General features: G+C 42.3%; 1 protein-coding gene across 1 annotated transcript in view; it reads right to left on the bottom strand.

The window, feature by feature from the left end:
- The window catches only part of SLC15A1 (solute carrier family 15 member 1), a 66491-nt gene that overhangs the window by 20214 nt on the left and 32688 nt on the right, over window positions 1-13589 (bottom strand). The window contains exons 6-12 of the mRNA XM_069467591.1: window positions 12312-12431; window positions 10074-10173; window positions 9761-9851; window positions 7803-7886; window positions 5306-5388; window positions 2426-2512; window positions 1433-1522 (exon numbers count right to left, since the gene is read on the bottom strand). Coding sequence (XP_069323692.1) covers window positions 1433-1522; window positions 2426-2512; window positions 5306-5388; window positions 7803-7886; window positions 9761-9851; window positions 10074-10173; window positions 12312-12431 — 655 coding nt within the window. The remainder of the gene's footprint in view (window positions 1-1432; window positions 1523-2425; window positions 2513-5305; window positions 5389-7802; window positions 7887-9760; window positions 9852-10073; window positions 10174-12311; window positions 12432-13589) is intronic.

The raw sequence follows: 13589 nt of genomic DNA on the forward strand, positions 1-13589 counted from the left end.
GCCTGAGCAAGAGCGAGATCCCCGTCTCTACTAAAAATAGAAAGAAATTAGCTGGACAACTAAAAGTATATATAGAAAAAATTAGCCGGGCATGGTGGCACATGCCTGTAGTCCCAGCTACTCGGGAGGCTGAGGCAGGAGGATTGCTTGAGTCCAGGAGTCTGAGGTTGCTGTGAGCTAGGCTGACACCACAGCACTCTAGCCAGGGCAACAGAGTGAGACTCTGTCTCAATAAATAAATAAATAAATAAATAAAAATAGAAAGAAATCAGCCAGACAACTAAAATTATATAGAAAAAATTAGCCAGGCATGGTGGTGCATGCCTGTAGTCCCAGCTACTTAGGAGGTTGTGTCAGGAAGATTGCTTGAGCCCAGGAGTTTGATGTTGCTGTGAGCTAGGCTGACGCCACGGCACTCTAACCTGGGCAACAGAGCGAGACTCTGTCTCCAAAACAAAATCAGGAAACCTACCCATGTCTGAGTTTTTAATATAAGCCTGTTACAGAGTACTTTACATGCTTTCACTAATTGGATCCTTGTACCTTGAGGTAGGTTACTATGAGCCCTTCAGAAGGGTGAAGAGTTACTACCCCAAGTCACACAGCTGCTAGGTGAGGAGTGTGTTTCTTGTGCACTTCTGACCCGAATAACCACCTACTACCCCGCATGCATGACTGCCTCCCTCCCTGTTCTTTACGATGGTAGTCTAAATTTCACACTTACAGATAAGGAGATTAATGTGTATGCTGAAATTTCTTTCCAGAAACAGTTTACCTCTGTAATAATCCTCCTGCACAATAAAGCCATGTCTTCATAAATTTTTTTAAAACTTCAGTTTCTAAAAGAAATAGTATCTGATTGCTTTGGCTACAGGCATCATGCATTGACTTGTCTGATACTATTGTGAAAAATTCTTAGGCATGTGTCCTAAGGCTGTGGTAGAAAGAGCACAAGTCAACCATCCGGTTCTTGGTCCCTGCTCAGAGAGGGCTGACTTTGTTGGAGTCATTTCCCATCCCAAGCATTCCATTTGACAGTGGAAGACACCCAGGCCCTCTTAGTTTAAATAATCTGTGGATGCCATAAAAGGCAATACATCTTTTCAACATGCTGTATCAGTAGGAAAACAAACTGTTTACTCTGTTTTGCAAGAGTCCTGGATGGTTTGATGAAATGTTTCCCAAGGCTACTTTACCTGATGTACCTAATTTTCTTCATTGTTTTGCAACAGAAATGTGGACAGAACCACCTAGAATTGTTTTGTTTTGTTTTGTTTTGACAAATGAACTCAATGTGATCTAAAATTAAATGAGTGAAATATACAAAAGAAGCTGGGAGGAACTTAGGAGCTAAACACCAAGAGCGGCCGGGCACACGCAGTGCCCTGTGCGCGTTTGCTGAGTAAAGACGCGCAGAGCAGTTTCACGTTACCTGCTGGTCAAACAAGGCCCAGAACATCGGGAGTGGAATGTACAGGAACATCACCCTCGTAACCATCTTAATTTGGCAGATGAGCCGCTCCTGCGGTTGGGGGGGAGGACAAATCAGCCGACCGGTGTCACTCAGCTGTCAGGTGCTGAGTCTCAGTGCAGAGGCGGATATTTGTGTCTAGAGACAAACTGGGAGCTGATTCATTGATCACTGGTTTCTTTAGAAAACTGAAAATTTCTGGCCGGGCGCGGTGGCTCACGCCTATAATCCTAGCACTCTGGGAGGCCGAGGTGGGCGGATCATTTGAGCTCAGGAGTTCGAGACCAGCTTGAGCAAGAGCGAGACCCCATCTCTATTAAAAATAGAAAGAAATTATATGGACAGCTAAAAATATATATAGAAAAAAATTAGCCTGGCATGGTGGTGCATGCCTGTAGTCCCAGCTACTCGGGAGGCTGAGACAGGAGGATCGCTCGAGCTCAGGAGTTTGAGGTTGCTGTGAGCTAGGCTGACGCCACGGCACTCACTCTAGCCTGGGCAACAGAGTGAGACTCTGTCTCAAAAAATAAAATAAAATAAAATAAAATAAAATATAAGCACAAACATTTATTTAGGAGGTAAATTACTTCAATAGACTAAATGTAACTGTCACCAAAGGTAAATCCCACCACCCCCTCCAGCAACACTTAAGTCTTCTATATTCAAACTAAATTAATTCCACGTGATCACAATCACATAGAATTAATGGCAGATTATACCAAATGAAACACCATGGAAAGGTAATATTGTTTCCAGATGAATTATATCCATTATTTATCAAGTTCTTCCCAGTTAAAAACATGCACTCGTGCACAGTGTCGTGTGACCCGCTAACGAAGGCTGGGGAGATACAAGTGATAGTTCTGTCCCTGTGGCCTTAACAATCTGAATCAGGATATTAGACGTTCACTTCCTGCAGGAATTGGGATCACGGTGGCAATGGTGGTTACTCACGTCATACTTCTCTTTAGCCCAGTCCAGCCAGTGCTCCCTCTTGGGAAATGTCTTACTCCGATGTCTAAATCGATTTTTGATGGCAAACTGAAGGAAGGAGAAAAATCAAATTTCAAAACAGAATCAATGAGTTTATCAGGGAAACACATTTCAACGAACCCTCTAAACTGGAAAAATATGTTTGTGAGAAAAGCAAAACATAAAATTGCATATGTATTAGTATATGAGCATGTTAAAGGCACAAATGATGCATTTATTTCTAGTCTCTTTCTACCTAAGAGTGTTTGACTTTGGGGAAACAGAGTCACCCTGTCTCTACTCCTCAGATCCCCTAGGGAAGCAGGTGCAAGAGAAATATAACAGACACATTTGCAATTTAAGTTTTCTGGTAGAAACATTAACAAGCAAAAGTGAAACAGGTGAAATTCATTTAAAATATATTTTGTTTAACCCAATAAACCACAACTATGATTTTAATATGTAACCAATATTTTAAAAATGAATGAGAATGTTTACATTCTTTGTTGATACTGAGCGTTCACCAATCAGGGAATATTTTGCACTTTTGGCACATCTCAATTTAGATGCTAAATTTTTATCAGAAATATTTCATCTGTATTTAAATTCATAAAGTTTATGTTTGAAAAACTAGATTTACATAATAAGTTGTTCCAAATACACTTAAAAGATTTCCCATAACTGAATTGAGTATCAGTTTTTAAATTTAAGAGTGACAACCTGCTATATAGAAACACATTTATATTTAAAAAAGGATATTTGGAAACATTTTAAAATACGGTAACACTGGTCAGATAAATATGCTGACCCACCCTTCATTGCATTAGGGGCTACTGCGATTCCTGGCTAGTGCTGTTTAGGAGAGGCCTTTAGGAAAAGCAAAGTGTCTTTGCAACGATGCAGCAACAAGAGAAGGAGATGTTTGTCATAGCTGGGGACATGCATGTGATTAGAAGGCAACAATTCAAAGCTACAGGCTGATTTTAGGATTCCAGGCAATACAGTTCTCATGACTCTAAACAGCTTGAAGTTCTTCTGGAGTTTGTTTGTTTGTTTTTTTTTTTTTGAGACAGAGTCTCACTCTGTTGCCCAGGCTAGAGTGAGTGCCGTGGCGTCAGCCTAGCTCACAGCAACCTCAAACTCCTGAGCTCAAGCGATCCTCCTGTCTCAGCCTCCCGAGTAGCTGGGACTACAGGCATGCACCACCATGCCCGGCTAATTTTTTCTATATATATTTTTAGCTGTCCATATAATTTCTTTCTATTTTTAGTAGAGATGGGGTCTCGCTCTTGCTCAGGCTGGTCTCGAACTCCTGAGCTCAAACGATCCGCCCACTTCGGCCTCCCAGAGTGCTAGGATTACAGGCGTGAGCCACCGCGCCCGGCCTGGAGTTTGAACTATCTTGTCAGTTACTTGATAAGGAAGAACCTGGATAGATCGTTAGTAAGGTCCCCTCTTTGCTTGAAAAAGCTGTTTGGTGGGAATAGATCTGCTGTTAGAAGAAAAGGGAAGACCTGCACCTGAAGGGAATTTTTCTTGACAAAGAGAGGACACATTTATTTCACAAAGTGAAACACAATACAATAATATGATTGTATAATATAATACAATTGAAATACAGTACAATAATCTAATGCAATAAGGCCAGGTAAAAAGAAAGTAATCTAAAATTATCTTAAGGCTACCTTTCCATCCAAAAGATTACCCATGAATTTTTAAAATATAAATAAGTTACCCATTTTTTCCCCTGTTATACAACATATACAGTATGTTCAGTAAAAAAATAGGGAGTATATGGGAAAAATTACTTAATTCCATTATGTAAAGATTCCTACTCTCAACGTTTGTTTCCTGCTTATAAATGGACCTGTGTGTACATACTTGATGTAGATGCATATGGAAGAAACTGTCTTCTGCACATTCCTATGATCAAATATTCCTTGATAACAAGACTTTTTTTTTTTTTTTTTTTTTGAGACAGAGTCTCACTCTGTTGCCCAGGCTAGAGTGAGTGCCGTGGCGTCAGCCTAGCTCACAGCAACCTCAAACTCCTGAGCTCAAGCGATCCTCCTGTCTCAGCCTCCCAAGTAGCTGGGACTACAGGCATGCACCACCATGCCCGGCTAATTTTTTCTATATATATTTTTAGCTGTCCATATAATTTCTTTCTATTTTTAGTAGAGATGGGGTCTCGCTCTTGCTCAGGCTGGTCTCGAACTCCTGAGCTCAAATGATCCGCCCACCTCGGCCTCCCAGAGTGCTAGGATTACAGGCGTGAGCCACCGCGCCCGGCCGATAACAAGACTTTTGAGGGCTGCATGTCATGGCACAGACAGACTGTAAGTTAAGAATCATTTTCCTTTTGGAAACAATTTGGTGGACCTCAATTTTTGCTGTTATAAATATTACAATGATTGTGTGTGAATCTGTGTTCATTTTTAAAACTTATTTCTTTAGTCTTAATTCTTGAAAGCAGCATTATCGCCTCTTAAGTGTGTGACCACTTGAGGCTCTTGCTACACACTACCAAGCCGGGCCTCCCCATTTCCATCCACTGCTCTCCAGCAAACATCAGACAGTGGCTGCCAATCTGAATGGGGAAGAGTCACTTCGATTTGCTTTTCTTTGACCACTGATCTTATTTTATAAGCTCAAGAGCCATTTTCGTTCCCCCTTTCTGAGTTGTGTTTGTGTTTTTTTCCATTTGGTGAATTGTATAAGAGATTTCAATTTATTAAAATAGTTAAGAACATTAAGATATGTTTAAAGGAAAGTCAAAGCTTAATCAAATTTCAATTTAAAGGAGGTAGGAGGTTCTGGGGTGTTTAAATGTCATTGAGAAAGAGCTTCAGAAATACTTACACCAATGCACTTGACCACTTTGGCCAGGATGTTACCCTCTGGCTGGAACTTCTTGTACATTCCACTGCCAATGACAAATACAGCTAGATAGAGCAAAAGAAGATGTGTTGATAAGGTGTTTGCCAGAGCTACCTGTAACCTAGAGAGAAGTTATTTGAGTTATAACCTTGTTTTGGAAATAACTGTACTACGTATGGAATGGGCTTGCCTACCTACCTCACAGTTCAGAAAGTGCTTTTGATTCTAACAATCACAAAAGCCTCTCAGTAATGTTACATTTTTGTTCTACTATACAAACCTTTAAGCCTAACACTGTCTACTTCCCAGAACTCCAGGCAGCTCATACACACTCAGGGCAGCTATTTAAGCACAAGCTCTATCTCCATGTAAAGGGAGACAACAGGAGTAAGTGCTTTCACATAACAGATTAATGTATTGTTCCACACAAACAGTAAATGTAGGTGTCAATTTGTGGCTGCAACGGCAAGAGGAATTTTCTTCCTTTTAATCTTCAGGAAAAAAGGAATTAAGCTGTTGAATCTTTTATTTAATCATATGTAGCAGAATTTTTTTCTGTGGTCACTGTACAGAAGCACCGTTACAATGAATTGCATTTGCAGGTACAGTTTTACAAAAGTTAGAAGCACTTTTTCAATGAGGCCATTCTTCCAGGGACCTTATTAGGCGTATTATGAAAATAACTCAGAAAAAAGCATTTCTGTAAGAGACTCTGAAAATACTGTCTGTACTAGGATTTCTGATTATCCAATACCACAATTCAATAATATAAAACCCCTGATGCCTGGCTTGAATTCCACTTGTTTTCTGCAATTAAGAAGGCCTGAGGTTTTTGACAGGTGCCAATCTCCAGCATATCTCCCAGTATGTGCCTGTCCTATGCACGTCCTTTATAGCTGACAGAAGAGATATTCATTAACATTCCTGCCCAATGCTAACCTTTTTGAACACACATGGATGGTAAAGATGTCCAACAGATTGGGTCTACATTTTCTTTTGTCAACTAATACTTTAAGCTTCTGATTAACTGGAGCTATTTCAACAAAGAAATTTCTATAGGTGGTGTTGATGCATAGGATTTGGCCTGTTCTCAATTCCTGCATAAGAAAAAGCATAATCTTTGATATAAGAATGACTTGCACAGACTAAATGAGAGTTTACATAAAGTGCTTAACACAGTGTCTGGCATAAAGCAAGCCTTGTTGGAATGCTCTCTGTCTCCCACCCAGCATGAGGGAGGAGAAGGCATCAGTGAGCCTTCTAGGGCAGTGTGGCAGTATCTGCAGAATTATGGAAGAAAAGAGTTATATTAAAAAGTGGAAAATACGGAGTTCTTGCATACATGTAAAGAGAAAGCTAAATTGCTACAACATAAACAAAAGAGGTTAAAAATGGGCCTGTTCAATACTATTGATATTTGAAAACAAAAATGAGAGAGAGAGAGAGAGAGAGAGAAAGAGATATGTCATCGCTAGGTGAGCAAAGCTGACAGCGACCTCTGCTGAGTGGGAGAAGAGGCTCTGAAGACTTGGGGTGGCCACGGGGCTGTTTCCTTCTCGCACCCTTCTCAATTGTCTTTCAAGTTAGATCATCCCGTGGAGACAACTCTTCGCATTTCATAAAAAGCCAATGCCGAGAACTAATGTGCAAATTAATGTATCCAATATACACATATATTCTTTCCGTAGGGAAGGAATTCTAGTAGAAACTAGAATCTCTAGTAGAGATTATAGGTTATGGACATTTATATGTTCATTGGAAATATTTCAATGGCAGTGGAACCAGGTTGCATTTCAAGCAAGTTGTAGATAAGCACATGTTGACAAAAACAAAGGCCTTCAGCCTTGGGTTCAGCTAGTCTAGCAGATTCTGTCACCTTCATCTTAATCTGCCTAGATAGTATCACCTTCAGATGTCCAACTCAGTTGATTCCTTTCCTTGTAAACCTTTTTTTGATCTTATTCCCTCTGAAAGGATACACCAACTCTACTTTGAGTACTGAGAGCACGTTTAACATCTCATGGCAATTCTTCACACTACTTTTGTTGCAACTTGTTACATGGACTTTTCAAAGTTATTGTGACTGGCTGGGTCCGGTGGTGGCTCACACCTGTAATCGTAGCAATCTGGGAGGCAAAATGGGGAGGATTGCTTGAGCTCAGGAGTTCAATACCCAGCCTGAGCAAAAGCAAGATCCCATCTCTCCTAAAAACAGAAAAATTAGCCAGACATTGTGGCATGTGCCTGCTCCCCCAGCTACTTGGGAAGCTGAGGCAAGCGATCGCTTGAGTGTGAAGTTTGAGGTTGCAGTGAGCTACGATGATGCCACTGCACTCTACCCAGGGCAACAGAGTGAGAGTCTGTCTCACAAAAAAAAAATATTGCAATTAATAATAATAAAGTTATTATTAGTCACAATAATTAATGTAGGTCCTGACCTGGTCCTAGGCTTTTATTAATTCTACTAATTTCTACTTACTCAGGGATATAGCCATGAGGGCAGCAGGAACCCCAAATGCCAGTGGGTAACAAGCTTGTTGACTGTGAATTCCACATTGTTGAACTGCGGAGACATTATAAAAGTAAAATGCATTATGGCATTGGCAATGCGCATACAGTTCCCATTTTTAAAAACCACTCACTGGTTATTAGGAATTGCTTTTACTTCTTCATGGGCCTTACTGAGGTCATGGCCAGCTGAGCAAAGCAGCACTGTAGCAGAAAGCAGGAGATGGAAACAGGTTCTAATCTTAACCCCTAAGTAGATGTGTGATCCTGGATAGGCTGAAATCAATTGGCCCCTGGTTGTTCTGTGGATTTTCTTAACAAGGGAGAGAATATGACCTGGATACAATAACTTGATTATATGGGACTTAGTAAATAAAATCAAAAGTGCCTAGTAAATAAAATCAAAAGTGCCTGTGGATAATCAGTATTGTATGTTCCTATACTCATGCCAATCAGGTGACAATTAAATGAACAGGTCAGGGGCTGACAAACTTTTCTGTGAAGGGCCAGATAGCAAATGTTTTAGATTTTGTGAACCATTTGGTCTCTGCCTCAACTGTTCAGCTCTGGCTTTGTAGGGGACAGCCACAGACAATAGAGAAATGAATGGTCTTGTCCAGATGTCTGCATTTGTCCGAGGGGCCAGAGTTTGCCAACCCCTGACTGAGGGGTATTTTAGCTCTGAAATGCTAAGATTGGAAAGGAAAAAAAATTAAGACTTTGTAAGGGGCAACAGAGATTCCTGGAAATCCCTTCAGTGGAATGATGGAGCCTCCAGGAACTTTCTGATCCTAAAAGGATTTCGATTTTATTTAGGTTTCACAATTCTCTAGAGAAAGATGTTAACTAATAGAAAAGTGATAGCCGTGCAAAACATTTTTCCCCCTGTAAAGAATATCAATCTTCCCCCATAATAAGATGAAATAATAAAAAAAAAAGAATATCAATCTATTAGGAAAATCCTCGCTTGAACTGATTATAACAGCTTTCTAGTTCCCTCATTAATTCATAAGTTATATGAAATCTTCTCATATCCACTTTATATTTGTATGAGTCATGATTTTACTTAAAAAAAAAATTACCCTTTAACAGATTCTATAATCCGAACGTGCGCAGTCTAGCAGAACCTGGAGTTGGGAGAGGTGAGGAAACATAGTGAAAGAATAAAAGCTGTTAAATTTTATATGCAAAGCAAGGTGGAATGGAGTCTAAGTGTGTGTCATCTTCAAACTAATACTCTATGTAGAGCTGTATAAATCTCCAGAAAATATTTATTTCATAATTGAATCTGATTCCAGTGTGGACACCATGATGGTGTTAGTGTGGCCCTAATAATGCCAAACACTTCCTTCCACGTGGGAAATTAACAAACTCTCCATGGAGCCTTAGTAGCACAAACATGTGTTATTGAGAGTTCCTGATACTTACCGTCTCATTCTCCTGGGAAGTTCTTTTGGAAACACTCGAGATAATTAGGAGAGCAAAGAATCACACTTTGCCCACCTAACTCTACCGAACTCACCAAAACATTACTGGGGGCAAAGCCTGAAGGCTAAAACGTCAGCTATGGCTCACACACGAGTTGCTTCTGAACAGCCGCTCATGACTCTAATCTCGTGCCATGACTAGGGCTTCGCATTAATAATAACTTAGAGAGCTGCGTGCCGAGGCTAAGGATGTTTCAGACTCTTCCGTGGTCACCGGGGTTAGGGATTCAAAGAAGATTAGAAAAGGAGGTAAAACTTGAAAGAAAAGCAGCTCATGTTCTGTACGGCAGGGCACATCCCAGCACACAGCTGACAGCCGACGTAGAGGGCGAGAAGTGAGGGAGAAAAGAAGCAAAGAGAACAAGGACTCAGCCTTTCTAACTGGCCTTCCTCCTCACAATTGAAAACAGGAAAGCAGAAGTCCCTTTCAGAGATTTCTTACCTCTGAGCATGGGAGTGATGATGGTAGAAATCAAACCTCCAACATTAATGGCCAAATAAAAGATGGAAAAAAATCTGCTTCTTTGGTTTTCCTGTCATGGAAAGGACAGAGGTAAAGTAAGATGACTTTGGCTGTGTATCAACTGAGCAGATGGCCAAGGAGCTGACTGCACTTCCCACTTCACTTTGGTCCCTGTCCTGCTCCCTGATGCACTTGAAAGGAATGGACAGGGGAACAGACTTGTGCCGGTGGCATCTGACTCCCAGAGCTTTATAGTTCATTCCTGTGGTCTCCGGGGAGGACCTGCTCTTACCTGGCCCTGTTCAAACTGATCTCCACCGAATGCAGACACACAGGGCTTAATTCCTCCCGTGCCCAGAGCGATGAGGGCCAGGCCGATCACACACAGCGCCCTGGGAAAGAAAGGCGGTTAGGGCAGATCGCGACAGCACAAGCCTTCTCTTTCTCCTGACGTCCCTCAGAGGACCAGATAGAGAGAGGGGACTCAACATTCAGGAGAAGCTAATCCACATGCACTCTGATAGTTGAATGAAAACTTGAACCCAGGGGCCTTCACGTCCCTTTGAAAATGTAAAGTAATAGCTTGAAATCTGAACAAAGACTTAGATATGGAGTACTTTCCAGCTCTATTATTTCTAATGTAAGAATGGGTAAATGTGGCTGGTGAAGGTGGCCACACCTGTAATCATAGCACCCTGGGAGGCCAAGGCAGGAGGATCACTTGAGGTCAGGAGTTTGAGACTGGCCTGAGCAAGCCCCAGACCGTGTCTTTACAACAAATGGAACAATTAGCCAGTTGTGGTGGTGCCCACCTGCAGTCCCAGCCACTCGGGAGGCTGAGGCCAGAAAACCACTTGAGCTTGAGGTTGCAGTGAGCTATGATGATGCCACTGCACTGTAGCTCAGGCATCAGAGAAAGTCTCCATCCTCCCCCCTCCAAAAAAAATAGAATGGGTAAATGAAAGGGGAACTGAACAAATGTAAGTATTCTGTCTGGTACAATCATAACAGACATTAAATGACATTGGAAACCATGATTTCATTGCAAAGCAGAATATCAGGTTAGGTGATATAATGTAAATTTGTTTACAAATTGCAGAAGACTGGAAGGAAATGGAGTATAAGATTTATTATGTCTAAGTGGTAGGATGAAGGGGTATTTATTTTAATATAGTATTGTGTTTTCCAGGTTTTCTGTAAATATTTTACCTCCTGAATTGAAAAAAAAAAAAAGAAAGAAAAAACATTCCTAGCATTTATCAGTCCTCAATTTGTGGTTTTATTAAATTTCCAGTTAGGTACTATAAATTTCCACTTTTACAAGCATGCATGCCATATCTTCTGGGTTGCTAACATTGCTTAAAAACACTAAAAAAGCCTTATGAAATAGATACAGTCAAGGCAGATGTTACATAAAGAAAGAATTCTGTAAAAATCATGCTTCCTGAATTAACTAGACAAAGCATTTCTTTAATCTTGTTTGCCTCTTACTACAACTTGTGTTTAGTAAGACAACAAAACCACGGCCAGTTGAATATCAGATACCATTTACTCTTGTGAGAATTTTAGGCGTGTTCCAGTACTGGCTCCATGACATTAACAATAAGCAGCTCGGATCTCCTGAGCACGTAGCACCTGCCAGGCAGTGTGCTGGGCGCTTCACCTGGAATGAGCCACAACAGTGCTGTACGAGGCAGGTGCTATTACACATGGGGAGACCGAGGCATGGAGCAGAGCACTTGCCCAAGGCCAGACAGCTGCTCTGTGGGAGAGCTGGAACCAGGCCCCGGCAGGCTGAGCTCACAGCCACTCCTCCCACCGACACAGTCCCCTGTGGGCACCAAGGGTGTTGCATCAGGGACCTAGTCTGGACAATAACCTGATTGACTGACCAACCAGAAACGCAGGGATTGCCAATCCTAATTTGAGTTTCTATTTATATTTCCCCAGCGCATATGATGGTTTACTCATATCAAGGAACTGAAGCGCAAAAACAGGAAACGAGATAACTACCTACAGTTAGTTGACTAGGCCAGACTGCAGCGAAGGGAATTTAACCCACCGGAGGAACACGTGTCCATAACACTTGTCATCGAGAGCCCAGCACAAAGGGCTGGAGCAAACATGTACGAAACTGCACTATGGAAAGAGAAGCAGAAGTGTGGTACAAGACAGAAGATGGAGGTACCAGAGGGAACCTGGTGGTGTTGGGGACCAAGGTCTGTGGGAGTTATGGCCCCCTAGGAGACATCAGGACTAACACGAACAGGCCCACTGACCACACATCACGTGGGGTGTGACAGCCCAGGGCAGCCAAGCCTCACAGGGAGCAATATCTCCAGGCACCCATGAGGATGGTGTCACACTGAAGACCCAACTCTTCATCCATTGGACAGCCTTCTCCATACCCCGACAGGGGAGGGGAAGCGTCTCTGCACTCATGGTGACGTCCAGGGAGAAAGAGGAAGAGTTAGGGCACCAAATAAGCCCCTGGTGGGAGGGAAGGGGGCAGGGGTTAACGTCAACTCACACGTGGGTAGGGAGGCTGTCAGGGGTCCCGTCGTGGTTGTGGTCTGTGAGGTCGTTAATGGAGCTTATCGAAACGACCACTTGTCCAATCGTGTAGACGATGGACAGCGACACGATGGTCCTGTGTTTAAAGGGTTAAGAGAATCCAAGTTAACCGTGCTATGGTGTCCTCTTCTGACCCCACCACAACAGACGCGTCCTTCAAAACCTACAGGAGCCCAGTCATGAGCACGCTTGTCTCTCAAACTTGAGTAAAACTGGTGACTCTGAGGAACTTAGAGCAAAGTTCTGGCTGGAGGACCAGGAGAAGGGAGAGGTCCACTTTATCTTTCAACTATCCGGAAGGGTCAATGTTTTCTTTTACCTAACAGCAGAATTTAGTATTTATATCTTTAAATAGTGAGAGTTACTTATCTTGGAACTACTGATGATATTCAGCCAGGGGTGGACCATTGGCTATTTTTGTAGATTTCTGTTGAGGTTAATGTTCTTGCTTCCATGCATGCTATAGTTTGGTTTGTTTGGCACTCCAAACCTCATGTTGAAATGTGATCCCCAATGTTGGAGGTGGGGCCAGGTGGGAGGTGTTTGGGTCTGGGGGGCAGTTTCCTCATGAGTGGCTTGGTGCTGTCCTAATGGTAATGAGTGAATTCTCAAGGCATTAGTGCCTGCAAGAGCTGGCTGTTAAAAAAAGTCTGGCACCTCCCTTCTCTCTCTCTCTCTCTCCCTCTCTCTCTCTTCCTGTCTTGCCATGTGATCTCTGCACATGCTGGTTCCCAGGTTACCCTTTGCCACCCTGGGCACAGCTTGAGGCTTTTGCCAGATGCCTAATCTTCTATCCAGCAGAATGGTGAGCCAAATAAACCTTCTTTCTTTATAAATTACCCACTGTCAGGCATTCCTTCAACACAAATGGACCAAGACAGCCCATGTGCCTGAAGGAGCCTCTCCTTCCTTCTTCATTAAGTCCTAGGAAACTGTCCTGATAGCCTCCCATTGGATGTGTCCTTGGAGCTCTTCCTGTAGGGCTGGGACAGTGTTCTCTTTAGCGAGCAGATGAGTCCCTCAGTAGCCAGAACATGTATTAGGGACTTTCTTTGTTTTCCCAGCCCTTAACTCTGTGCCCCACACATCAGCAGTGATAGCCAATGTCTCTGCTACTACTAAAAGAGGAGACAAAGATGTCACGTTATGTTTGTCTGGATTAGGGGAAAGGCCTGCTAATGCTCCTGGCATGCACTGTCCCAGGCTGTCCTAAGAGTTTATGTTCCTTAATTCT

Source organism: Eulemur rufifrons, chromosome 4 (assembly GCF_041146395.1).
Source record: "Eulemur rufifrons isolate Redbay chromosome 4, OSU_ERuf_1, whole genome shotgun sequence".
Classification (NCBI taxonomy): Eukaryota; Metazoa; Chordata; class Mammalia; order Primates; family Lemuridae; genus Eulemur; species Eulemur rufifrons.